This window comes from Oncorhynchus masou, chromosome 17 (assembly GCF_036934945.1).
Source record: "Oncorhynchus masou masou isolate Uvic2021 chromosome 17, UVic_Omas_1.1, whole genome shotgun sequence".
Classification (NCBI taxonomy): domain Eukaryota; kingdom Metazoa; phylum Chordata; class Actinopteri; order Salmoniformes; family Salmonidae; genus Oncorhynchus; species Oncorhynchus masou.
This window is the reverse complement of record NC_088228.1, coordinates 12,541,569-12,569,351: the sequence shown is the minus strand read 5'-3', so window position 1 is coordinate 12,569,351 and position 27,783 is coordinate 12,541,569. Positions and strand designations below refer to the sequence as shown.

General features: G+C 43.3%; 1 protein-coding gene across 2 annotated transcripts; it reads left to right on the top strand.

Moving 5' to 3' along the window:
* The first annotated feature begins 14,981 nt into the window (after positions 1-14,981).
* pif1 (PIF1 5'-to-3' DNA helicase homolog (S. cerevisiae)) lies at positions 14,982-26,089 on the top strand. Of its 2 annotated transcripts, none has more exons than XM_064992345.1 (13): positions 14,982-15,068; positions 15,402-15,986; positions 16,210-16,339; positions 16,457-16,582; positions 16,862-17,015; positions 17,191-17,305; positions 17,595-17,701; positions 18,052-18,191; positions 21,622-21,728; positions 21,889-21,976; positions 22,373-22,518; positions 23,582-23,773; positions 25,724-26,089. In XM_064992345.1, the coding sequence occupies exons 2-13, from the start codon at positions 15,420-15,422 to the stop codon at positions 25,772-25,774; spliced, it is 1,923 nt and encodes a 640-aa protein (XP_064848417.1). In that variant the 5' UTR covers positions 14,982-15,068; positions 15,402-15,419; the 3' UTR covers positions 25,775-26,089. The 2 variants fall into 2 exon arrangements, with proteins under 2 accessions (XP_064848417.1, XP_064848416.1); XM_064992344.1 differs by having other exon boundaries at positions 14,982-15,136.
* Positions 26,090-27,783: the final 1,694 nt, after the last annotated feature.

The following is a 27,783-nucleotide window of genomic DNA, read 5'->3' as shown; positions in this document are numbered from 1 at the left end:
TCACTTTCCAACAGGACAATGACCCTAAGCATACTGCTAAAGCAACACTCGAGTGGTTTAAGGGGAAACATGTTAATGTCTTGGAATGGCCTCGTCAAAGTCCAGATGTCAATCCAATTGAGAATCTGTGGTATGGCTTAAAGATTGCTGTACACCAGCGGAACCCATCTAACTTGAAGGAGATGGAGCAGTTTTGCCTTGAAGAATGGGCAAAAATCCCAGTGGCTAGATGTGCCAAGCTTATCGCGAAATACCCCAAGAGACTTGCAGCTGTAATTGCTGCAAAAGGTGGCTCTACAATGTATTGACTTTGGGGGTGTGAATAGTTATGCATGCTCAAGTTTTTTTTTCACAATCTAAAAGAGTTTGCATCCTCAAAGTGGTAGGCATGTTGTGCAAATCAAATTATACAAACCCCCAAAAATCCATTTTAATTCCAGGTTATAAGACAACAAAATAGGAAAAATGCCAAAAGAGATTAATATATTCGCAAGTCACTGTATATACAAATTAAATACTGTATTATTCACTACAGTTAAAAAACTGTGGTGTTCTTCCAGACTGTGTCACGCCCTGACCGTAGAGAGCCTTTTTATGTCTCTATTTGGTTTGGTCAAGGTGTGATTTGGGTTGGGCATTCTATGTTTCACTTTCTATGATTTGGTGTTTCTATGTTTTGGCCGGGTATGGTTCTCAATCAGGGACAGCTGTCTATCGTTGTCTCTGATTGGGAACCATACTTAGGTAGACCTTTTTCCCTCCTTTCTTGGTGGGAAGTTGACTTTGTTTCGGGCACATAGCCTTTAGCTTCACGGTTTGTTTTGTAGTGTTTATTGTTTTGTTCTGCGTCTTTTTCTAAATAAAGGAATATGTATGCTCACCACGCTGCACCTTGGTCCTCCTCCTTCAACAGCCGTGACAGACTGTTGTGTTTTTGTGGACATTACTGCAGTATTTACTTCAGTGTTTTTTGCGGATAATACTGTAGTATTTACTACAGTATTCTACACATTTCTACATTAAATACTACACACATGATCGAGGAGTACTACAGTGTAGTATAGTATTCTACAGTAAATGACAGTTCACAAAATAATTCTATAGTATGTACTTTAGTATTACATGGTAAACTAGTATGTTTTCATAAGGGAATAAATGAATGAATTATATTGATTGATTCTTTTGATTCTCTTTGCTATTCCTTTTTCCAGCATTCTCTCACATGTGAAGGTGTGAGGAAATATAATCTTCATTCCTCTTTATTCCTTCCTCCTCATTTCTCTCTCACTCTGAACAAGCCTGTACAGTGTTTGCAGAAAGCCCCCTTCTAGATTGAATAGAGAGTACAGTGAGTGTTAACCTTAGGTAGATGTGAGGGGCTCTGCAGGGCACATGTCTATAGAGGCGCTCTCTCCTCAAAACAAACATAGATGCCTACAGCTCCTCCTCTATCTAAAGACAATCTTCTGTTTGGATATGAGGGCTGAGTCACATCTCGAAGTCCACTTTTTCCATTCATCATTGAAAGGAGAGTGGTTTATTCTTAAGCAACTGGTGATGGGGAATACAAATGGAAGAAGCTCTGTGAAATATTGAATGTGGACAGACGGTGCACTACTCTCTCCATTAAATTATAGATTGCAAGGACAATTTCTGGTCACAGCCGTCTTCATCAGACATCGTTGAGGAAGCCATCTCATTTGAATGGCTAAGCTTTTATATGTACCTCATTTCAACATGCAAATGATGTACAGAATTCAATATTGTCCAGGCTTCGCTTTGTGCCTATCTTTTCATGCAGGTTGACATTTAATGTTGTGAGTCTGGCCACGGGAACTGAGCACTTTCCACTAGATGGGCAACCTGCAAAATTATAATTGGCTATATATTGTTAAAATTCATGAAAACTACAAATATATTTTTGGTCTTAATTTAAGGTTAGTGTTAGGCAAAAGGTTAGCAGGGTTTAAAATCAGATTTTATGACCTTGTGGCTGTTCCAGCTAATGACTATTTTGCAGAGCTGCCTCCAGTACACGAGTCATCCCAATAAATGTCAACTAATGAAACCGGTTATACACTGCTGCTTCATCACAAGTCAATCAAGGCTGGTAAAGAGCCACACAATCACTCGAAGAACTCAGATCAAACAATGATTTAAATTATGTCAACCCGCCTGGTCTCTACAGCTTTAAAGGCCCAGTGCAGTCAAAAATGTGAATTCCTGTGTTTTATATACACTACATGACCAAAAGTATGTGTATACCTGCTCATCAAAAAACTCATTGCAAAATCATTGGCATTAATATGGAGTTGGTCCCCCCTTTGCTGCTATAACAGCCTCCATTCTTCGAGGAAGGCTTTCCACTAGATATTGGAACATAGCTGCGAGGACTTGCTTCCTTTCAGCCATTAGTGCATTAGTGAGGTCAGGTACTGATGTTTGGCGATTAGGCCTGGCTGTTCCAATTCATCCCAAAGGTGTTCGATGGGGTTGAGGTCAGGGCTTTGTGCAGGCCAGTCAATTTCTTCCACACCTCGCTTTGTGCATGGGGCATTGCCATGCTGAAACAGGAAAGGGCCATCCCCAAACTGTCGCCACAAAGCTGGCAGCACTGAATCGTCTAGAATCTCATTGTATGTTGTAGCATTAAGATTTCCCTTCAGTGGAACTTAGGGGCCTAGCCCGAACCATGAAAAACAGCCCCAGACCATAATTCCTCCTCTACCAAACTTTACAGTTGGCGCTATGCAATTGGGAAGGTATCGTTCTCCTGGCATCCACGAAACCCAGAGTTGTCCGTTGGACTGCCAGATGGTTACACGCTTCAGTACTCGGCTGTCCTGTTTTGTTGAGCTTGTGTGGCCTACCTCTGAGCAGTTGTTGCTCCTAGACGTTTCCACTTCACAGTAGCAGCACTTACAGTTGACCGGGGCAGGGCAGAAATTTGACGAATCGACTTGTTGGAAAAGTGGCATCCCATGATGTTGCCACGCAGAGTTCTACTGCCAATGTTTGTCTTTGGAGATTTGCAATGGCCGTGTGCTCGATTTTATACACCTTTAAGCAACGGTGTGGCTGAAATAGCCAAATCCACTAATTTGAAGGGGTGTCCACATAGCTTTGGTCATGTAGTGTATTTATTTCCACACTATGAGGTTGGATAATGCCTTTTTAGTGTAAGAGCTGTTTAAAAAGACCGCCTGACATTTCAGCCTGTTTTGGTGGGATGGAGTTTTGGCCTGCCTGGTGATATCACTAGGTGGTAAATGAGTTAATAGATCAATAATACCTTTCACACACACAGAACAATAGCAGCAATAGATCATTTTAAAAAGTGCTAATTCAGAAGCATCTGACAGCAGAATTCTGCTCTGGCATATAATGTTCTTATCGCGTTTCAGGTAAGACCCAAATACAGACTGTTGAAGTAACCATGTTTATTACAGCAACAGGGGCAGGCAAACGACAAGTCAAGGCAGGCAGGGGTCGATAATCCAGAGTAGTGGGGCAACGGTACTGGACGTCAAGCAGGCTCAGGGTTAGGGCGGGCAGAAAAGGTCAAAACCGGAAGAATCAATAGGCAGGAACAGAGGGAAAAAACACTGGTAGGCTTGACGAAACAAAACGAACTGGTAACAGACAGAGAAACCAGGTATAAGTACCCAGGGGATAATGGGGAAAATGGGCGACACCCGAGGGAAGTGACAGATCAGGGCGTGACAGTTCTATTGTTTCTCTGACAACTTTAAACGTTGCTGATTGATGTGCTGCTGTGTTGTTTTTTATGCTGTTTTTTATATTAGGGTAACTAGATTTGTTTTCTTTTCTACTAAATGTATTGGTAAGTCATTGTACAGTTGAAGTCGGAAGTTTACATACACTTAGGTTGGAGTCATTAAAAGTCATGGAGTCATTTTTCTAACACTCCCCAAATTTCTTGATAACAAATGATAGTCTTGTCAAGTCGGTTAAGACATCTACTTCGTGCACGACACAAGTCATTTTTCCAACAATTATTTACAGACAGATTATTTTTATGAGTTATAATTCACTGTATCACAATTCCAGTGGGTCAGAAGTTTACATACACTAAATTGACTGGCTTTAGAAGCTTCACTTGAGTCAATTGGAGGTGTACCTGTGGATGTATTTCAAGGCCTAGCTTCAAACTCAGTGCCTCTTTGCTTGACATCATGGGAAAATCAAAAGAAATCAGCCAAGACCTCAGAAATAAATTTGTAGACCTCCACAAGTCTGGTTCATCCTTGGGAGCAATGCCTGAAGGTATCACGTTCATCTGTACAAACAATAGTATGTAAGTATGAACACCATGGGACCACTCAGCCGTCATAGTAACCGGAAGGATGCAAGTTCAAACCCCCGAGCTGATAAGGTACAAATCTGTCGTTCTGCCCCTGAACAGGCAGTTAACCCACTGTTCCAAGGCCGTCATTGAAAATAAGAATTTGTTCTTAACTGACTTGCCTGGTTAAATAAAGGTAAAATAAAATAAAATAAAATACCGCTCAGGAAGGACTCATGTTCTGTCTCCTAGAGATGAACGTACTTTGGTGCAAAAAGTGCAAACCAATCCCAGAACAACAGCAAAGGACCCTGTGAAGACGCTGGAGGAAAAAGGTACAAACGTATCTATATCCACAGTAAAACGAGTCCTATATCGACATAACCTGAAAGGTCGATGAGCAAAGAAGAAGCCACTGCTCCAAAACCGCCATAAAAAAGCCAGACTATGGTTTGCAACTGCACTTGGGGACAAAGATTGTACTTTTTGGAGAAATGTCCTCTGGTCTGATGAAACAAAAATAGAACTGTTTGGCCATAATGACCATCGTTAAAAAGGGGGGGGGGGGCGGAGAACACCAGCTCCAGAGGAGGTTTTGTGTCGGCATTTAAAAAAATGTTTAAAAACCTTACAGACAAACAAACGTGTCGTAGCTTAGGTGCTTTCAAGACACCACATTCCGTAAATCTGAAAGGGGCATAAGAACAAGAGCTCCAAACCTCTCTGCCAATAAGAGCTCGTTTTCAATTTTCCCCTCCCATATGAATCGGACCCCTCCCAGACAGTCCTGGTAAAATGCTTTCTTGAGAAATTGCTCTTTGGTAAGAAGCTATTTTTGTTTCTTTTTGACCATTTTAATTGAAAACACTCACCGTAAGATACTTAATTGTTACCCAGAAATGAATGATATTGAGATTAAAACGTCTGCATTGTACCTTGAACACCAACCTTGTAGGCATGGCCCTAACTTGTGTGCTCTCTGTCACCTCTGGCCACATGGCAAATGGCCAGTTGAGAGGACAAAATGTCTCTCTCTTGCACACAGTATCCAGTAGACTGACTATTGCAATGTCTAATAGGATAATATTACTGCAGCCATGTTTGGTATCTATCTGCATCTCTGATGCTATCCATATGGATGGAAGATGTCTGTGGTTACCCTTAGTTACGCAGAGTGAACTTGACGACACTGTATGCAAGGATCTCTTTTGTCCCCTCAGGAATGCTGTCTCAATCTCTATTCTAGCCAGACCACTTTTCTTAGAGGATGTTGGCTGGTTTAATCTGATTGCATATCTTAATTTTTCTTATCTTTGGTTTGGTCTGTGATTGGTCAAAAACTGATTTTGAAAAACTGATTTTGAATATAAACAAGTCGGAAATGGAATCAAAATATTTTCTTCACTCTCTTGCACCAGTTATCCGCTCTGCAGAAAGGTTGTATGGACATGTCTCGACCTTCTTGACGTTTGTGCTGTTGTCTGTGCCCAATAATGTTTTACCATGTTTTGTGCTGCTACCATGTTGTTCTTCTGCCATGTTGTTCTGCTACCATGTTGACATGTTGTGTTGCTACCATGTTGTTGATATGTTGTGTTGCTACCATGCTGTGTTGTTCTCTTAGGTCTCTCTTTATGTGGTGTTGTAATGTCTTTCTTGCCATGATGTGTATTTTGTCCTATATTTCGATTTTATTTTTAATTCCTGCCCCTGTCCCTGCAGGAAGCCTTTTGTCTTTTGTTCTTAACTGACTTGCCTCGTTAAATAAAGGTTATATAAAATAAATAAAAACATCTCTCTTGTAGGCTGCTCGGCCATCGGCATGAGTCGGCCTGTTATGTTCATTCTTTGCTTTGTAACTGTGAGATCTTCATGCCTAGAATAATGCCGTGTAAAGCTTTTTAAAAAAAATTATTTCAACTTTATTTAACCAGGTAAGCTAGTTGAGAACAAGTTCTCATTTGCAACTGCGACCTGGCCAAGATAAAGCATAGCAGTTCGACACATACAACAATACAGAGTTACACATGGAATGAGTCAATAATACAGTAGGAAAAAAAGAAAACAAAGTCTATATACAGTGAGTGCAAATAAGGTCAAATAAGGGAGTTATGGTAATAAATAGGCCATGGTGGCGAAGTAATTACAATATGGCAATTAAACACTGGAATGGTAGATGTGCAAAAGATGGATGTGCAAGTAGAGATACTGTGGTGAAAAAGGAGCAAAATAAATAAATACAGTATGGGGATGAGGTAGATAGATGGGCTGTATACAGATGGGCTATGAACAGGTGCAGTGGTCTGTGAGCTGCTCTGACAGCTGGTTCTTAAAGCTAGTGAGGGAGATGGGAATCTCCAGCTTCAGTGATTTTTGCAGTTCGTTCCAGTCAGTGGCAGCAGAGAACTGGAAGGAAAGGCGACCAAACGAGGAATTGGCTTTGGGGGTGACCAGTGAGATTTTCCTGCTGGAGCATGTGCGACGAGTGGGTGCTGCTATGGTGACCAGCGAGCTGAGATAGGGCGGGGCTTTACCTAGCAGAGACTTGTAGATAACCTGTAGCCAGTGGGTTTGGCAACGAGTATTAAGTGAGGGCCAGCCAACGAGAGCGTACAGGTCGCAGTGGTGGGTAGTATATGGGGCTTTGGTGACAAAACGGATGGCACTGTGATAGACTACATCCAGTTTGCTGAGTAGAGTGTTGGAGGCTATTTTATAGATAACATAGACAAAGTCAAGGATTGGTGGGATGGTCAGTTTTACGAGGGTATGTTTGGCAGCATGAGTGAAGGAAGCTTTGTTGTGAAATAGGAAGCCGATTCTAGATTTAACTTTTGATTGGAGATGCTTAATGTGAGTCTGAAAGGAGAGTTTGCAGTCTAGCCAAACACCTAGGTATTTGTAGTTATCCACATATTCTAAGTCAGAGCCGTTCAGAGTAGTGATGCAGGATGGGCGGGCAGGTGCGGGCAATGATCAGTTGAATAGCATGCATTTAGTTTTATTTGCATTTAAGAGCAGTTAGAGGCCATGGAAGGAGAGTTGTATGGCATTGAAGCTCGTCTGGAGGTTAGTTAACACAGTGTCCAAAAAGGGCCAGAAGTATACAGAATAGTGTCGTCTGCGTAGAGGTGGATTAGAGAATCATCAGCAGCAGGAGCGACATCATTGATGTATACAGAGAAGAGAGTCGGCCCGAGAATTGAACCCTGTGGCACCCCCATAGAGACGGCCAGAGGTCCGGACAACAGGCCCTCCGATTTGACACACTGAGCTCTATCAGAAAAGTAGTTGGTGAACCAGGCGAGGCAATCATTTGAGAAACCAAGGCTGTTGAGTCTGCCAATAAGAATGTGGTGATTGACAGAGTCGAAAGCCTTGGCCAGGTCGATGAATACAGCTGCACAGTAATGTCTCTTATCAATGGCGGTTATGACATCGTTAAGGACCTTGAGCGTGGCTGAGGTGCACCCATGACCAGCTCGGAAACCAGATTGCATAGCGGAGAAGGTACGATGTGATTCAAAATGGTCAGTAATCTGTTTGTTAACTTGGCTTTCAAAGACCTTAGAGATGCAGGGTAGGATAGATATAGGTCTGTAGCAGTTTGGGTCTAGAGTGTCTCCCCCTTTGAAGAGGGGGATGACCGCGGCAGCTTTCCAATCTTTGGGAATCTCAGATGATGCGAAAGAGAGGTGAACAGGCTGGTAATAGAGGTTGCAACAATTTCGGCAGATAATTTAAGAAAGAGGGTCCAGAATGTCTAGCCCAGCTGATTTGTAGGGGTCCAGATTTTGCAGCTCTTTCAGAACATCAGCTATCTGGATATGGGTGAAGGAGAAATGGTGGGGGCTTGGGCGGGTTGATGTGGAGGGTGCCGGGCAGTTGACCGGGGTAGGGGTAGCCAGGTGGAAAGCATGGCCAGCTGTAGAGAAATGCTTATTGAAATTCAATTATAGTAGATTTGTCAGTTGTAACAGTGTTTCCTAGCCTCAGAGCAGTGGGTAGCTGGGAGTGAGGTGGACTTTACTTTCTCCATGGACTTTACAGTGTCCCAGAACTTTTTTGAGTTTGTACTGCAGGGTACAAATTTCTGTTTTAAAAAAGCTAGCCTTAGCTTTCCTAACTACCTGTGTATATTGGTTCCTAACTTCCCTGAAAAGTTGCGTATCACGGGAGCTATTCGATGCTAATGCAGAATGCCACAGGATGTTTTTGTGCTGGTCAAGGGCAGACATGTCTGGAGTGAACCAAGGGCTATATCTATTCCTGGTTTTACATTTTTTGAATGGGGCATGCCTATTTAAGATGGCGAGGAAGGCACTTTTAAAGAAAAACCAGGCATCCTCTACTGTCGGGATGAGGTCAATGTCGTTCCAGGACACCCCGGCCAGGTCGATTAGAAAGGCCTGCTGGCAGAAGTGTTTTAGGGAGCGTTTGACAGTGATGAGGGGTGGTTGTTTGCTCACAGACCCATTACGGATGCAGGCAATGAGGCAGTGACCGCTAAGATCTTGGTTGAATAGAGCAGTGTATTTGGAGGGGGAGTTAATTAGGATGATATCTATGAGGGTGCCCGTGTTTACGGATTTGGGGTTATATCTGGTAGGTTCATTGATAAATTGTGTGAGATTGAGGGCATCAAGCTTAGATTGTAGGATGGCCGGGGTGTTAAGCATGTCCCAGTTTAGGGACATGCTTAGGGAGGAGCCTCCTCCCACTTAGGGAGGAGGCTTCTAATGTTAACATGCATGAGACCAAGGCTTTTATGGTTGCAGAAGTCAACAAATGAGAGCGCCTGGGGGATGGGAGTGAAGGTAGACACTGCAGGGCCTGGATTAACCTCTACATCACCAGAGGAACAGAGGAAGAGTAGGATAAGGGTACGGCTAAAGGCTAACAGAACTGGACGCCTAGTACATTCAGAACAGGGAGTAAAAGGAGCAGATTTCTGGGGACGGTAGAATATATTCAAGGCATAATGTACAGACAAGGGTATAGTAGGATGTGAATACAGTGGGGGGTAAATCTGTGCATATAGTGATAATGAGAGAGATATTGTCTCTAGAAATAGCATTTAAACCAGGTGATGTCACTGCGTGTGTGTGGGGTGGAACTAAATTGTTAGTTGAGGTGTATTGAGCAGTGCTAGAGGCTCTACAGGGAAATAAAACAATAGTTACAAACCAGAACAGCAATCGACACGGCATGGTGACGTTAGGGAAAGGCATGCGTAGCCGGGTGGTCATAAAAGTCCAGTGTGTGGCTTCAGGCAGCTAGCGGCACGGGGCTAGCAGGCTAACAGAATGGCCTTAGAGGGATGATGTGATGGAGGGAAGTCTGTTGTGGCCCCCTCGTACAGTTACATCAGATCAGCAGGGCTCTGTGTGGTAAACCAGGCCAATTGGCTAAATATGTGTAGTGGCCGAAGAAATATGTCTGAAGGGCCTCTTAAGCCAGCAGTCCAATTTGTTTTAGATAGCTAGCAGGCCGCAGATTAGCGGCTGTGTGTTCAGGGATCGTTAGCTGCTATAATTCCAGGTGGAAAAAAAATATTACAAAATAATCATAATATCTTTAAAAAAATCAAAAAAATCAGTTCAGAGCTTGCGGTAGGAATCCGGAGATATCGAGAAGAATAAGTCCGACTAGGTCTGGTTTGAGTCGCGCTGTAAAGACTGGCGAGAGTTGTCCGGGATAAAGGTAGCTGATGACCACTAGCAAAGGATAGCTGACTGCTAGCTAGTAGCTTCAGAATGTAATTCGATGGGCCTCATAAGCCAAGCTTGTTAATGCGTTGTAACTGTGAGATCTTCATGTCTAGAAGAATTATTTGTAAAGCTTGTTAATGCTTTTTAACTGAAGCATTATGCTTTGTGCTTTAATTCATTTTACAACGTTTATTAAATATTTGTCTTTGACATAGACAATTCTTATTCCTTTCTTGGCTTTTCTATTACTGTAACTCAGCTATAGTATATGTGTATTTGAATCATCTTTATGGAGATATTCAGTTTAATAGATTTTGATCATATTAAATGCATGGTCTTATTATGGGTCACATGTGTGAGATACTGTATATAATAAATATTACCCACCACATCAAAATGACTTTCCCCTGTGGTTAAACCATGTAGTAATTATCTCTTCATGTTGGATTTATAAAATTAGGAAATGTAAGTACGTCAGCAGCCTTTCCTGTAATGGATGAGCAAGTGGCTAGTCTGGGGGCAAAATGGAAATTGAGTTTTTGTATCGTAGCCTCAAGACTCACTCTTGCTGTATTCTGAAAGGGAAGCTAAGCCACCAAAATAAAAACACTGCTCTTAATGAAACAGCCACTAATGCACATTGCCATTGCAAAAGGAAAGAGCAAATTGGCCATTTAATTGAATGAGGTAAATCACTTTCAACTCAAGAGCAGGAAATCCATTAAAGGTCCCTCTGAATACAGCTACAATCATTAGCCCAGGCTTATTTGTGCAGCTTCTCTTCTCTCACACATTAAGTACATTTCCAGTACGGCTTCTGGGTTGAGAAACTTCCTGACCTGAATTCTTGTTGATGTCAAATAAAGATGTTCTTTTTTTGCTGTACTTTTACCCCTTTTTTGTGATATCCAATTGGTAGTTACAGTCTTGTCCCATTGCTGCAACTCCCCTACAGACTCGGGAGAGGCGAAGGTCGAGAGCCATGCGTCCTCCGAAAAATTACCCTGCCAAGCCGCACTGCTTCTTGACACACTACTCGCTTAACCCGGAAGCCAGCCCCACCGACGTGTCAGAGGAAACACAGTCCAGCTGGCGAACAAAGTCATTTTGGAGGCCCCCGAAGTCAGCTTGCAGGCGCCCGGCCCGCCACAAGGAGTTTCTATAGTGCGATGGGACAAGGAAATCCCACCCCGCCAAACCCTCCCCTAATCCGGGCGACGCTGGGCCAATTGTGTGCCGCCTGGTGGGTCTCCCAGTCACGGCTAGGCTGTGGCACAGACTGGGATCCAACCCGGGTCTGTAGTGACACCTCAAGCACTGCAAATGGAGTGACCTTGGACCGCTGTGTCACTCAGGAGGCTAAAGAGGATGTTCTTGACAACAGAAATGTATTATGGTTGAAGGAGGGCAAAGGATTTAAACGTCTACTCTTCAAGTGGATATGGATACTGAAAAGCTATTAGGTTTGAAGAACCTGCTTACACATAAACTTTGCAGTACAGTCACAGGCTGTGTTCCCAATGGCACCCTATTCCCTCTATACGAGTACACTACTTTTGACCAGAGCCTTATGGGGCATGGTTAAAAGTAGTGCACTATATAGGGAATAGGGTGTCATTTAGGATGAAGACACAGTCACACTGTCCCCATGCTAGATCATATTCTCCCTAGGCAAATAAACACTGTCCATTATTTTTATTTTTTTTACTAGGCAAGTCAGTTAAGAACAAATTCTTATTTTCAATGACGGCCTAGGAACAGTGGGTTAACTGCTTGTTCAGGGGCAGAACGACAGATTTGTACCTTGTCAGCTCGGGCAACCTTTCGGTTACTAGTCCAACGCTCTAACCACTAGGCTACCCTGCCGCCCCAATCCAGGGGTGGCATAGCAAGGTAACTAATGGGCTGTTGTGTGTGTCATTAATATGGTATCTTGATTATTGTGACAATGTTAATGATTCAGATTATTAACTATGGATATGTGACTCTCAAATTATGTCATAGGTAAATAAATGCATACTGGTATTTGGGAGGATATATTCTGAAAAAATACAGAGTGTTCCCACTGGTTGTATAGGCTATTACATAAAGCTACTTAAATGTTGTGGCGTTTGATGTATATTGTTGTTATGTTCATTGACATTACATGATTAACATTAGCCAGGTCATGATTTCTCATGTTACCTAATATCATGACACAAAGCCTTTCCCTTTCTGGGTTGGATGCAGTCTACAACACATACCTGGCCATTCATGTGACCCAGGCACCAGTGGGAATATAATGGGCTAATAACTCATGCACTAGCAGTGCAGAGGTTCCTAGTATTTTCATTATGGGCACCCTGAATTATTTTTACAAAATAAATATGTGAAATTGATGAAATGTGAAATAGGGCTCCCTGGGAGGAAATGTTGGGAACCCCTGCCATAACCAATACCCTTCTAATTCACTACAGTCATTTTATAGAACCTAACCAGTTCCAAATGGCAAAAGTGAAATCAATACCGGTACCCTTATCTCTTCTCTCTCCTAACTGGATTTTGTCTTCCACTCTGCCAATTTCTTCTTTCTCTCTTCTTCCTCCCTCCTCATCGCTTCCTGTTTTGCTCTATCCATCACTTTCACTCCATTTCCCCTCAGGTTCCCTAAAGACATTCATAATGAGCTGTACAGTAAACAGCTGGGGTGCAGAATGGGTGGGAAATAGATGTGGGAGGAGGGGAAAGAGAGGTTGATTTCCCAGAATCATCATCCGTCAATAGGCTATCACAATTCATGGTCCCTGTCCAATGCCCAAACACTGATAATCACCCGTGCCTGGAAATCCTCGCCAGCCTACGCACAGGCATTGTGGTTTACGGAAAGCACAGGTATGCAGAACTGATGAATGGCCTGCTACCATATGAGCTGAGTGGTCATAAATATAATTGTGGGAGGACAGGTGGACGTATCAAACTTGGATGCTGAGAGCAATAAAGTAATCAGGGAAGTTGTGCTTATAACTTATTTGGTAATTTCCTGACAGGATTTTGTGCACCATCAAAATGTGAAAATAGCGTAGCCTACCGGATTATTGGATGTTATGGTGGGTGGGAATGTTAAAAAAGAAAAGAGTGTACGTTCGGCTATTGAATAATAGCCTATTCACATTGATGTTCTATTTACTGCAGTTTTGCTACTACGGTGTTGTAGGGGGGACATACATAACAGTGGAAGTACAGGTCATTGTATCAGACATGCAGAGGGCCTAGAAACCTATGCAACATTAGTGGATGATGATGAGGAACAGAGAAATCAGAGGTTATTAGACAGTTTCAAGGAAAACAAAATTACATTTCCAAATAAATTACAAAAGTTCACATTTTCATTTTTCTGTTCCTAAATAAATATAAATCCTTCCTGTTTTGAGTGCAGGAGTTTCTCATCTGCCTGAGCAACTCAGTGAGCCTGAAAAATAAAGACAAAAAGGGATGAAACAGTTCACAACATCATCTTTTTAATATTCTGTGTTGACAGTATGTGTTGCAACAATATTAGAGAACTGAAATACAGAATAACAGTACAACAGTGACTAGTAATGCTTACAGGCTCCTTCTCCTTTCCTCTGCCCCTCTCTCAGTGCTCTCCAGAGTCCATGGAAGCAGCCGGTTCCTCCAGTCTTCTTCCTCCCACCTGTAGCAGTGGAGCCTCAGGATATATGGATTCAATTTGCATAAAGTCCAGTGACGTTCCTTGAGGGCTGTTGTGGTATCGGCTTGAGGGGGGATATACACGGCTGTGACTATATTCAAAGAGAATTATCTTGGGAGATAATACGGTCGGCATTTGATTGTGAGGTATTCTAGGTCGGATGAACAAAAGGACTTGAGTTTGTGTATGTTATCACACCAGGAGTCATTAATCATGAAACATACACCGCCGCCCCTCTTTTTCCAGCTTAGGCATACTCATCACCATAGGGAAGCCCATGGGTTCCTTCTTGTCAAGGTCATTAAGGTAAAAAAAAAAAAAAAACTCTCAATTGAGATCCGGTCATTTAAATATAATTCAGACGGCCCTCTCTGTCATACAGAACTCAACTTTTATCCATACAGTTCGATCACGCAGTACTGCGACATTATACAAGCAAAATTGGAAAGAAAAAAACTAAGGGGCACTTCAGAAGAATGACATGCAAAGGTGTAGGATACTTTACAATAAAATGCAATAGGCCCACTGATTGATCATTTAATAGCCAAAATTGTGCAAAGTATTTTGATCATAAAATAAAATATGTTTTGCAAACAACATTTTTTTCTGCATTTCTATTGTTCTTCATTTAAAGCGCCAACCAATTGTGGTTGGGCTGGAACAAAAGCCTACACACTCTCTCCGGTGTTTAGCTCTACTGCCGTTTTGCAGAGGGATTGTCATCTCTCTTGGAGACATAGCATAGGCCTATTGTTTTTTTTATAAACACATTTTCTCTAGAACAAGGCAAAACAGATTTATGTTATAGAACACGACTGTAAAGAGAGAGATATGCAGATTAGAAATATGCTGAGCAAACGGATTAGGTGCGTTGATTGAAGGTTGGTGAAGGGGGAACGTCAAATTCAAATCGAGAAGATAATCTGTACTCCGGCTCACATTTAAACAAAGCATCGTCCAGAAACATAGCCATACATGTTTTGTTTTTTAAATCATGATTGGTATTTTTAAAACCAAACGAATGACCCACTATCTACCCGGTTTTAATCGGTGGGCCGAGGTATCTCCAAAATGAACGCTTCGCAAATACTGAAATACATGAAGTATGTTTCCACAATCGCAGCAATTGGTCAGTATGGCAAATGTATGGGCGGGGTCATTTACGTCAAATGGCATTACGAGTCTTTCATTGGTTAAATCCTTTAAAGGACCCTGCTGTTACTGGTCAAAATATGTTGCGCTGCCATTGGTTTATATTACAAACACCGACAGTTTTGAAAACTGCATTTTACTTCAGAAAGCACGCTAACAAAAACGCAAGGCATCAGTCGTTGCTCTTGCTACATTTTTCTTCAAAGAGGTAAATCAAGTTACTACATCGAATTCTGGAGCGACCCTGTGTGTTTGTTAATTTATTTTTCATGCATGGTACGTTTAAAGTATATTTCAATGTTTTGTTGCATGCATCTCTAGCCAAGGGATCCACTGTTTGCGTTCAATCGAAACCCAGATGGCTAGTAGGTAGCCAAATATTGATTTACTTGCAGACGTGTGTTGATTAAATAATTTACAAAACAGCCGTGGCATTTAGGGTCCAGTTGATTATGTTATCTAGCTGGTGTAAGATGTGCGATTCGTTTGATCAGTGTTCATTGTTTGTTTCATGTGACTTTTTTACCTCTTCTAACATTAGAGCCCGCACATTGTTACAATGATGCAAGGGGACGACGGTGCCCAGCTCCAGTGCAGTGTCGTGGTGGAGCGCCTGAACTCCTCTGGCCAGGCCACCAAACGCCAAGTCATCCGGAAGGCAGCTGTTCTTCTCGGTCGCAACGAGTTCCAGGAGATAATCCTGCGCGTGCACAACGGCAAAGTGCCCGAAAGTTACACGCTCAAAGAGTTCCAGCTTTTTACCCGGTTTGCTAAGGATGGCAAGTGCACCGTCAAACTGCTCCCCGAAAACGTCCAAGTGCTCATCTCTGACTGCCCGCCCCACCTACTAAACATTTTCCTGAAGACCTTGAGTATCAAACACCAGGCCTGGCAGACTAGCAAACCTATGACAGACCGAGAGAAGCTGAAAGCCTGTCTGCCCCGCAGCTTCGAGACCATCAGCCCATTACAGCAGAAGGATGTACAGAAGGCCAATGAGCTGAGGAGCAAAGTGAATGCACCAGTGCTCTCTAAAGGTCTGGTAGTGAGGACTGGTAATAAGATGACTGAAGGACCACAGGGACAGCAGGTTAAGAGACAAAGGACGGACTGTGACTCTAGCCCAGTGAGTTGAGTTCATATCCTCAGTGACTTTGTCATTGCTCCCCAAGCTGATATTCAACCTGGTTTGCACTTAACAACCCTGGTAGTGGGAATGCATTGCATGCCGTTCAGCCTAGTCTGTTTATCACTGATTTGGTTTCGTTAGACATAAGATTGGTTTGATGTCCAACATTTTGTTAGTTGTTAGGCTAGTCCTTGAAGTTGTTCTTATGCTCCGTCTTCAGTTGAAGGCACTCCACCCAAGCAAAAAGCCCACCCTGTCTCTACCGGCGGCACGGAAGTTGAACAAAGAACAAGCCGCTGTCCTCAGCGCTGTGTTGAGTGGGAAGAATGTTTTCTTCACTGGCAGTGCAGGTATCTACCTTCCATTCCAAGCTGAAGTCATTACTTTCATTGTATGAGTTTGATTCATACATTCAGGACCCCCACAGTGTTTTGGGCTATTCAAGACTGTTCTGTCTTTTTGTTCAGGCACAGGGAAGTCCTTCCTGTTGAAGAGGATTGTGGGCTCTCTGCCGCCCAAAAGCACTTACGCCACGGCCAGCACGGGCGTGGCGGCGTGTCACATCGGGGGGACCACGCTACACAACTTTGCTGGTTAGTCACCACACCACCGAATAGGAGCGAGCTGTCTGACTAGAAATGGCAGTCTCAACTCTAACAGTTGTTTAAATTTACACATTGTGATAGTCCCCGTAGTTAGCTTCACAAAATGGTTTACTGCCGGTTACCAGAACTGTACTGGGAGCCTTTAGTGGAGGGTTGGCTGAACACCCTCATCTCGCTATCTTTCACCTTCTCTATTTCCTTGTTTCATTCCCACCTTTTCCAAATTCTCTTGAACCTCGTCTTACCCCATTCTTGTCTCTGTCTCAGGTATCGGGTCAGGCTCAGCCCCTCTGGAGCAGTGTATAGAGCTGGCCCAGAGGCCCGGGGTCCTGCAGCACTGGACTAGCTGTCGCCACCTCATCATCGACGAGATCTCCATGGTTGAGGCCCAGTTTTTCGACAAGCTGGAGGCCATAGCCAGGTACTAGAATCACCACCCACTCGCACCCTATAGAATTTAGTGTTGTATTATATAATTAAGTTGCCAGTCCCATTTGTTTCAATACACAATTGTAAGAATTATGTACACGTTTCTATTCGAGTTCATTGTGTGTAATTCTGCTATGATTTCTTCCCTTGACATGTCGTTGCTCCAGGTGTCTGAGGAGGTCCACAGAGCCGTTTGGAGGAATCCATCTGATAGTGTGTGGAGACTTCCTCCAGCTGCCCCCGGTCTCCAAGGAAAAGGACAAGGCCACGTTCTGCTTCCAGGTCAGAAAGCCTGGTGATAATGGTGACATGTCATGATAATGCTCCACTGACTCCCACCTTGAGCTTTTCTCATTACAGCATGTCAGTCTCTAGCCATGTTGGGATTCTAACACAGAAGCTTGCGTACATGTGAATAATTAATGCATTACTAGTATCACTGGCAGATTTGGGGCAAACCTTTGAGTTATGTTTAACTTGTACAGTATTTTAAGTTGTTGTCTAAGATGATACCTGATATGATGAAGAGCGCACCGTACATTGAAAATGCTGACCTCTCATTGACCTCTAGTCTAGAAGCTGGCGGAAGTGCATCCATCTGAACATGGAGCTGACTGAGGTGCGCAGACAGACTGACCAGTCTTTCATCTCCCTCCTGCAGGCAGTGAGGGTGGGCAGGTACAGTACGCTGAGCAGTGGACAATAGGCGGCCATTTTGGATGTCTGTTCTGGGCTTTTTCAATGGGTGTATCTCAATAGTCTGATGCAGCTTCCTCTCCTTGTCACATGAAATGCAAGATTGGTAAAATTCATGCTTTCACAAAATGTGACTTGGAACGAGAGGACAGAGCCACTTTATAGACCATTGAGAAGCACCCAGTGTGCCACCAACCAACTGATATTCATGGTCTCGTGACAAAATGCCAGTTCTACAGTATACCATATAGAGTTTGAGCAATTTAGTAAAATGGAATCCTAATCATGCAATATTCTAAATCATTGTATTTTCAATGTCCATTAAATCCAAGAGTCACAGAGGAAGTCACTGCCAAGTTGATAAAGAGCGCCTATCACAAGATCGAGCGGGATGGTATCCTGGCAACCAGGCTTTGCACTCACAAGGACGATGTAGAGCTCACTAACGACAACAAGCTCCAGCAGCTGCCAGGTTTGGTGTTTTTTCTTTATTTTTGATCATTTTAATGATTTATCGCCTACAGTTCTGTTGTTGTGAAACAAACTGTTGCCTTGAGGCAAGTGACAATTGGCCATTATTGTATGTCTCAGGCTTGAGTCAGCTCCTGACAGGGCCGGTCCAAGCCTCTAAGTGACTGAAGCGACTGCTTGGGGCCCCATGAACACTAGGAGGCCCCAGACCAAAGCATTTTATAAATAAGCCCCTGACTTTAGTCACTCACTCAGATATATTAACATGGCGTATGTCATGTGAAAATGTTTAGAATTGCAGGAAATTATTTTGATTAACCTTTGCTGTCAAGAGCAGTGGAGACCACAAATGTTTTGCTCGCTAGGTGGGGGCGGGCAGCAATTTTGCTTAGGGCCCCAAAAATGGCTGCCTCATGACCGCACAGGACCTTGAGGGTCTCGCATCCAAAGGTGTTTTTGGGTGCTAACACAATTAGCAGGTCATTTCAGGAATTTGGGGTCGTAAAATAAATGACTGCAGTGATTTAAATTATTGTGATCACAACTTCCATTAACAGGTCCCGATCATCATAAAGGCAAAAATATCTGACATATCTAAAACCGTGACAGCCCAGATGGAGAAATTGTACAATGATTGCTCTGCGAGTACAAAGTACGAGCTCTCAAACACATGGCTTTAAGATTGTTGGCCGTCTATGAACACGCTGTCATGCATCACTGCAACGAGCCATCACATTGATTAGAAGTGGTACATGAAGTCCCACGTACTGAGAACTTGGAGGAGAGGCTCACAACCACCTGAAATTACATTAATACCTTTGTTGCTGAGTAGGTGAGAGACTGCAGTAAGGTGAGTGCCATCTAGTTGGTAGGTACCCAGAACTGCTGTATATTGAACTGCATTTCCCCCTAGAGGTCATACACGAGCATATTAGAATTTGAATTTGTGTCATTTTGAAAAATAAATAAAAAATCAGTTCATTTTTGGAGGAAAAAAAGGCAGTTTATAGTTAAGTGAAATTGTACATTTGGCACTTCTCAAGCGTAGACACACCACATGATTAAGTAAGCTAGAACCAATGAAAGACAGTCTTGTTTTTGATTTATGTGAACCCAGCCATGTGCTGCCCTTGTTACTGGGCAACCTGTGGTGAGTGTTTGCCTGCAGCTACCATGAGAACTGTGTCGTGCTGGTTTCAACGGTCATGGAGTCTTACTGAGATGAAAATCGAAAGTAGGGTGTGAAAACAATTTCTACCCCAATTGCTCGACACAATCAACATCCATGTGCTGCTTTTGTTAGGAGATCACATGTCCTCTGTCTGACTCGAAGTAACATACTATATTGTAGCTGTTTGCTGCCTACGGACAGGTTACAGATCTGGGACCTCCTGCGTGTCATTATGAAGAGGGTTGTGAAGGTGGACTCCAATAGTAAGCCCTCTGTTAGCATGTCTCTCAGTAAGCTATTAAACAGGAAGAGGGTAAACAATACTGAGTTAAATAGGCTGCAAAAAGTGATGTAATATCAGGCGAGCTAAACGGATGTGCATGGACAACATTTGAAGAACGTGGTTCCAATAATTTAGGCTCGGGATGGTATAAACTTGTGGGGTTGCAGGTCAAAAGTAAGGATTTTTTTTATTTATTTTGGCATTGGATGGGTTTTAAGACCTGTACCAATTGACTGTCAGAATTGAGTTGAGTCTCAGTTTTGATGTACACGGTTTTAGAATAAATTCTAAATTAAAAACCAGCCTCATGAACACAACCTTTGCTGAATGCAGCGTGGTTGGCACATTTAGACACTGCAAACCCAGAAAAAGCCCTGCACGTCACCTGACAACACGAAGTAAAAAAATAAATGAATGGATATTTTGGGCGGGGCTGTAAGCTGTCAGGAGCCTGTGACACACTGGCCTATCATCACCTGGTTTTCCCTCCTGCTGAGCAATTAGACCTTTATTTGTTTAAATTGCATATTAACAGTCTACTGGGATCCATGTTGCCAAGGACAACCACTCAAAGGTTTTTAATAACTACAGACCAGTCACCAAGGGGTAGACAATAGCCAATTACAATTTTGGCACCATGATTGACTAAATTCAGCTCAGTATAACACTGGCATGTTGTGTAAGAAGGACAAGCAACAGCTTTTTTTTTGTCACAGGAAACTGGGAAAGATCCAGGTTGACAGGACCTTGACTCTCTTAGAAATCGTGCAGGCTTATAACATGTTCTTTGATCTGTTCGTATGGCAACCTTAGTAACAAAGCTAAGAATCCACTAGCTAGAATGGTGAAAGAGGGGAGTAAGCTCACAGGAGTCCCGCAGTGTAGTCTGACCTGTACAACAGACAAGTGGTGAGGAAGGAAGAACTGTGCCCCACCCTCTACACTCTTCCCATCCTGTCTGACTGTGTGCCCACCCTCTACACTCTTCCCATCCTGTCTGACTGTGTGCCCACCCTCTACACTCTTCCCATCCTGTCTGACTGTGTGCCCACCCTCTACACTCTTCCCATCCTGTCTGACTGTGTGCCCACCCTCTACACTCTTCCCATCCTGTCTGACTGTGCCCACCCTCTACACTCTTCCCATCCTGTCTGACTGTGCCCCACCCTCTACACTCTTCCCTTCCTGTCTGACTGTGTGCCCACCCTCTACACTCTTCCCATCCTGTCTGACTGTGTGCCCACCCTCTACACTCTTCCCATCCTGTCTGACTGTGCCCCACCCTCTACACTCTTCCCTTCCTGTCTGACTGCGCCCACCCTCTACACTCTTCCCATCCTGTCTGACTGTGCCCACCCTCTACACTGAGTTGCAAGGCCTAACCTCTTGCTCCCGGTTTAGAGTCCCCACTGTCAAGACTAACTGGTACAAGCACTCCTCTATTGCTACGGTCATTGCCCTTTTCAATACAGGGAAGAGGTTGGCTACTCTGCCCAACTGGTTTCATTGTCCTTTGTTGTCATAACATGGGGATGATGGTGGTAATGACGTTGCTGCTGATTTATTTGTCAGCATATTCTTGATGTTGACGTGATAATTTGAGAATGTTGTTGGGTAATTTTACGACTGCTTTATGTGCTGCTGCTCATGTTGCACAGTCAGACACGATGGAACTCTGTGTAGAACACGTGTCAAACTCATTCCACGGAGTGCCGCTTTGTCTGCAGTTGTTTACTCACCTATGTACCTGTTTGACTAATTCGTAAAACTCCCCTCACCTGGTTGTCTCGGTCTCAATTGAAATGATCCTGTCAGCCCATGACTGTAGTAGCCCATTGGATCTATGTGGATTTAGTTTGTCTCCATATGCTCCCCCTGATGCAAAGCCCAATGCCTTCTGGGGCAAATTTAAGTGAACTTGATAACTTTTAGACTTGAACTGTGTGTAACATTTTAAAGGGGTCTTCTTGCTTCCAGGGTCAGTGCGGGTGTTTGAGGCTGTGGACAGTGACCCTGCACTGGTGAAGACCATAGACAGCCAGAGTCCCGTCAGCAGGCTGCTGGAGCTTAAAGTGGGCGCTCAGGTCAGTGCATGGAGACTACTCCCTCAGTGGTCACAGCTGAATAGAGACACAGGCATCTTTAACCTGTTGAACTAACTTGAATCATTGACGATCAGATGCATAGTGTTTTTAAAGTCATATGACCGCTCACTGACTAAACTGATTTGATCCCTATCCCCAGGTCATGCTAACAAAGAACCTCGATGTCCATCGTGGCCTGGTCAACGGGGCTCGAGGTGTCGTGGTGGACTTTCAGCCAGGGAAACTAGGTAGACTCAATATACCGTACACTTACACATCAATAAACAGTAGGATTGAGGTTTTAAAAGTATGTGGTTCAGGTCTTGGTTAACATACTCGGTAACATTTCAACTATCTACTAACCCTAGTTGTAATCTTAACCCTTATCCTAAATGTAACCCTTATTCTAACCCTAACCTTATCAAGCAGTTGCTTATCAACAGATGGTCATACTATCTGTACAGCATCTGCAGATGGAAAATCCAGACTATCCAAATAAAGTGACCCCCAAAGTATACTTTAATGCCTAATAACCCTCAAATTTCATTGCGGTTATGTTTTAGCTGTGCGTTTATGATCGACTCATTGACAGTGTTCCCTAACTCTGTATAGTAGCAGTCCATCAGTCCTTTCTGACTCCTCAGGGCTCCCACGCGTGCGTTTCCTGTGCGGCACCACTGAGGCGTTGAAGCCAGAGCGTTGGATGTTCAAGGCCGGAGGCGGGCTTTATCTGAGCCGCCAGCAGCTGCCACTCAAACTGGCCTGGGCCATCTCTATCCACAAGAGCCAGGTGAGGCGTGGCTATGACCATGTAAGACCCTACGGTGTGCTTGGCTAAACGCTCTAAAACGCAGTAGGGATTCCGCATATGAGCCATTCAGATACAAAGAAAATGCATCCTTCCATCTCTTCTTGGAGGTGACCTGATACAATTTATTTGGTTTAAGTTATGCAGTGCAACTGCTTCTTTCACCTGTCCAATAATCTTGATCATTGATAATGCCCTCTCTCTCCGACGACAAATGTGATGGACCTGCGTCCTATGTTTGATCACATTCCCAAAACGCAATCCTCTCCCTTTGGCTGCGACGACGCACCCCTACCAAACTGTTACTGCGCAGATAAATGTGATATCTGGTCAACTCCAACTAGCCATGCTTATCACCATAATGTTTTTATCTAGCCAATTAAAGTTCCACAAGGCAGAGACTTTAAGGGGAGAGGAAAGGTGGCATGCGCCTGGATGGATGACCGTTAGCAATTCTCACTCCCTACTATTTCTTGCCACTAAACTGCCAGACAGTGCTGGTCACAGATCAGCTGAGTTGGACCCTGGGTGTTATTACTCAGTCCACCCCCCCCCCCCTGCTAACCCAAGAACTGGATCTCATTACTCTGAAATGTGTCCGTGATGATTGGCTAGATGGCTAAGCAGTGCCCTCTGGTTAATTGAGTTCATTGGTCACTGTCGGTGTCATCAATGTTTGGTTTTCCCCTCACCTCGACGGAGAGGCAGCGGTGGAATCCGATGGATGGTGTGAACAGTGTGTCACAGGATCATAACCTTGTGACAATTGCAGCTTATATTGGCATCAAAGATGTGCAGCTCTAAGCAATATGTCTAGATTCTGTATTCATATGATTCATTCCCTATGAATCATTGTTTTTCTGCAGCTATCCAAACAAAGCTAGTTTTCACTACATATCAGGCTGACTGATTCCACATCACATGTATCAGGTCTTCCTGTCTGTATGATTGTCTACCGCATCCTGTCTATGTCCATGCGTCTGTATTTGGGGCATGTCTCTCACCTACTGTATTTGGGGCATGTCTCTTACCTACTGTATGTCAGGGCATGACGCTGGACTGTGTGGAGATCTCCCTGGCACGTGTGTTTGAGAGGGGCCAGGCCTATGTGGCGCTGTCTCGGGCCAAGAGCCTGGAGGGGCTAAGGGTCATGGACTTTGACCCCCATGTGGTCCGTGCCGACCCTGACGTGCTGCACTTCTACAGCAAGCTGAGGAAAGAGAGGCTACTGTTGCAGGTAAGTTTCTGGCTGTATGCTTCATTTGTATTGACCATAGGGCCTAATGTTCTTTGACCCAGTCTGGGTCCTCACAGGGGTTATCTAACAAGGTCCCAGAATAGGTCAAAGGGCTTATAGACCTACAGTGACTTGTTCCACATTTTGTAGGTACAGCCTGAATTCAAAATGGATTAAATAGATTTCTCATCCATCTACACACAAATACCCCATAATAAACAGTGAAAACACGTTTTAGACATTTTTAGATAAATTAGATTTCCGTATTTCATTTTAAATGTTTTATGTAAGTATTCACACCCCTGGGTCAATACTTTGTAGAAGCACCTTTGGCAGTGATTACATCTGTGAGTCTTTCTGGGTAAGTCTAAGCTTTGCACACCTGGATTGTACAATATTTGCCTTTAAAAAAAAATTGTTTCAAAAAATATATATTTTTTCAAGTTCTGTCATATTGGTTGTTAATTATTGCTGGACAACCATTTTCAGGTCTTGCCATAGATATTCACACAGATTTAAGTCAAGACTGACTCATTCACTGTGTTTTGGTAAGCAACTCCAGTGTAGATTTGGCCTTGTGTGTTTCGGTGATTGTCCTGCTAAAAGGTGAATTATTCTGTCTAGTCACTAGTGGAAAGCAGACTAAACCAGGATTTTACCTGCGTTTTTTTTTTATTTATTTTTTTTAAATCCTGAAACTCCCTAGTCCGTAACATTATACAACTACCACTATGCTTGACGATATGGAGTGGTAATCAGAAATGTGTTGTATTCCGGACAAAGTTAATTGCTTTGCCACATTTTTTTGCAGTATTACTTTAATGTCTTGTTGCAATAAATGTTTATGCTGTGCAGGCTTACTATAATTTCACTCTGGCAATTAGGTTCGTATAGTGGCGTAACTACAATGTTGTTGTTCCAGCCTCCGTTTTCTCCTGTCACAACCATTAAACTCTGTTTTAAAGTCACCATTGGTCTCAAGGTGAAATCCCTGAGTGGTTTCCTTCCTCTCCAGCAACTATGTTAGTAAGGAAGACTATCTTTGTAGTGACTGGTTATGTCTATATACCATCCAAAGTGTAATATCTTCAGCATGCTCAAAGGATGTGTGTGGCTACATACAAGCTACAACATCAAAGAAACATCAACTACATCACACCTGCCCAGACCCGCCTGCTCACATCTCCAGCGCCCGCATCACTCTCCGCCACATGGCCTCAAACTGCACCATTTATTTTCCGCTGCCGCCGCCCACACATTTTCAACTTTTAGATATTCATCTTAGGGATATTCAATGGGTGCCCTTCTTTGTAAAGCCTTGGGAAAACCTCCCTGGTCTTTGGCGGAGTATGTTTGAAATGCTTTGCTCGACTGAGGAACCGTAGTTATCTATGTGTGGGATACAGAGCTGAAGGAGTCATTCAAGTATAATTTTAAACACTTGTACACAGTGAGTCCATGTGACTTGTTAAGCACATTTTTACTCAAATTATTTAGGCTTGCCATAAAAGGGTTGAATGCTTATTGACTCAACATTTCTGCTTTTCTTAATTAATTTGTCAAAATGTCAACACAATTCCACTTTGACATTGTGTGTGTGTAGGCCAGTGACAAAATATATTTAATCAATTTTAAATTCGGACTGTGACAACATTGTGGAAAAAGTAGAGGGGTGAATATTTTCTGAAGGCATTGTGTAAAAATATTTATTATTTGAAGCAATGAGAATTGCCTTTTCTCCATTTTTTTGGGGGGGGGGACTGGTGACCTTAGCAGTTTAGTTGTGCTTTAATGGTATCCTGCTGTGTACTGCCACCCTGTGTCAAAAGGTGCAATGCTTTCCAGAGATTTGGCCTCTGAGGATGGGTTAGGTCTAATAATGATCTTTGTTGGGTTGGGTGTGACTGTGTCCAAAGCAAAGGGCTTGTATAACACTCTGTATCTCTGCAGGCTTCAATGAATGAGTTTGTGGGCAAAAGTAACCAGGCGAATCGTTGGTGAGAAGGAACCCCTCAACAACCCAAACCGTGCAAACTATTTTAATTTAACATTTGATTTGTGGTTTTATTTCCATCTTTAGAGTAATTGTCTCAGGCTGTCTACTTTTTTTTTTAAAGGGTATACACATCATGAACTTTTGTACTGCCAACAATTTTAGTTTTATCTTTATATACCTGTTATTTATTGTCATGATCTTGACCATGTGGGAATGTTTTTATGATTTTTAAGCAAATAAAGTTTTAGTAGAACTATGCTGAAAAGTTTAAAAGCATCATGTAAAGTTTTCACAAGCTAAAATAAAAGATTTCAAATGTTCCATATGCACAAAACTTATTTCTCTCAGATTTGGTGCACACATTTGTTTACATACCTGTTTAGTAAGCATTTCTTCTTTGCCAAGATAATCCAACCACCTGGCAGGTGTGGCATAACAAACTGATTTTAAACTGCATGATCATTACACCGGTGCACCTTGTGCTGGGAACAAGGTCACTCTAAAATTTGCAGTTTTGTCACAACACAATGCCACAGATGTCTCAGTTTGACTGAGCTTCACTCCTGTGGGTGGACCTATGCCCTCCCATGGGTGTGCCCCTGCCCAGTTGTGAAATCCATAAATTAGGGCCTAATATGAAATCATTGCATATTTATTTTTCTAGGCTTGGCCTAAACTGTAAAGTCATAAACCAAAAAGCCATTGGCTTGAGGTATTTAGAGCATCACTTTCTCAGGCTTACATACTCATAGTACCAAGAAATGTCTTGTTTGATTTCCAAGATGACTTGGGGCTCCTTGATTGCTTCAATGTGGTTTAATAGGTCAGGTCTGTACCCAAACAATTCAAGCTTCTACTTTTAAAAATCACCTGTCCAGAAACAAGTCTCTCACCTTTGCCACTTGCTATAGACCACCCTCTGCCCCCAGCTGTGTCCTGGACACCATGTGTGAATTGATTGCGGTCTAAACCGCCATCGATAAGAGACATTACTGTGCAGCCGTATTCATTGACCTGGCCATGGCTTTCAACTCTTGTCAATAACCACATTCTTATCGGCAGACTCAACAGCCTTGGTTTCTCAAATGATTGCCCCGCCTGGTTCACCAACTATTTCTCTGATAGAGGTCAGTGTGTCAAATCAGAGGGCCTGTTGTCCAGATCTCTGGCAGTCTCTATGGGGGTGCCACAGGGTTCAATTCTCGGGCCGACTCTTCTCTGTATACATCAATGTCGCTCTTGCTGCTGGTGATTCTCTGATCCACCACCTACGTAAATGCCACCATTCTGTATACTTCTGGCCCTTCTTTGGACACTGTTAACTAACTTTCAGACGAGCTTCAATGCCATACAACTCTCCTTCCGGGGCCTCCAACTGCTCTTAAATGCTAGTAAAACCAAATGCATGCTCTTCAACCGATCACTGCCCGCCCGTCCAGCATCACTACTCTGGACGGTTGTGACTTAGAATATGTGGACAACTACAAATACCTAGGTGTCTGGTTAGGCTGTAATCTCTCCTTCCAGACTCACATTAAGCATCTCCAATGTAAAATTAAATCTAGAATCGGCTTCCTATTTTCGCAACAAAGCATCCTTCACTCATGCTGCCAAACACAACTGACCATCCTACCGATCCTCGACTTCGATGTCATTTACAAAATAGCCTCCAAACACTCTACTCAACAAATTGGATGCAGTCTCTCACAGTGCCATTCGTTTTGTCACCAAAGCCCCATATACGACCCATCATTGTGACCTGTACGCTCTCGTTGGCTGGCCCTCGCTTCATACTCGTCGCCAAACCCACTGGCTCCAGGTCATCTACAAGTCTCTGCTAGGTAAAGCCCCGCCTTTTCTCAGCTCTCTGGTCACCATAGCAGCACCCACTCGTAATGCTCCAGCAGGTATATCTCACTGGTCATCCCCAAAGCCAATTCCTCCGAGTTCTCTGCTGCCAATGACTGGAACGAACTGCAAAAATCAATGAAGCCTCATATCTCCCTCACTAGCT

What these genes read in the sequence shown, in the direction of transcription:
- pif1 (XM_064992344.1), top strand. An exon ending in AAGCTGGAGGCCATAGCCAG is followed by an intron (nt 17,016 to 17,190) that starts GTACTAGAATCA and finishes TCGTTGCTCCAG; the next exon opens with GTGTCTGAGGAGGTCCACAG. An exon ending in AGGCCACGTTCTGCTTCCAG is followed by an intron (nt 17,306 to 17,594) that starts GTCAGAAAGCCT and finishes ATTGACCTCTAG; the next exon opens with TCTAGAAGCTGGCGGAAGTG.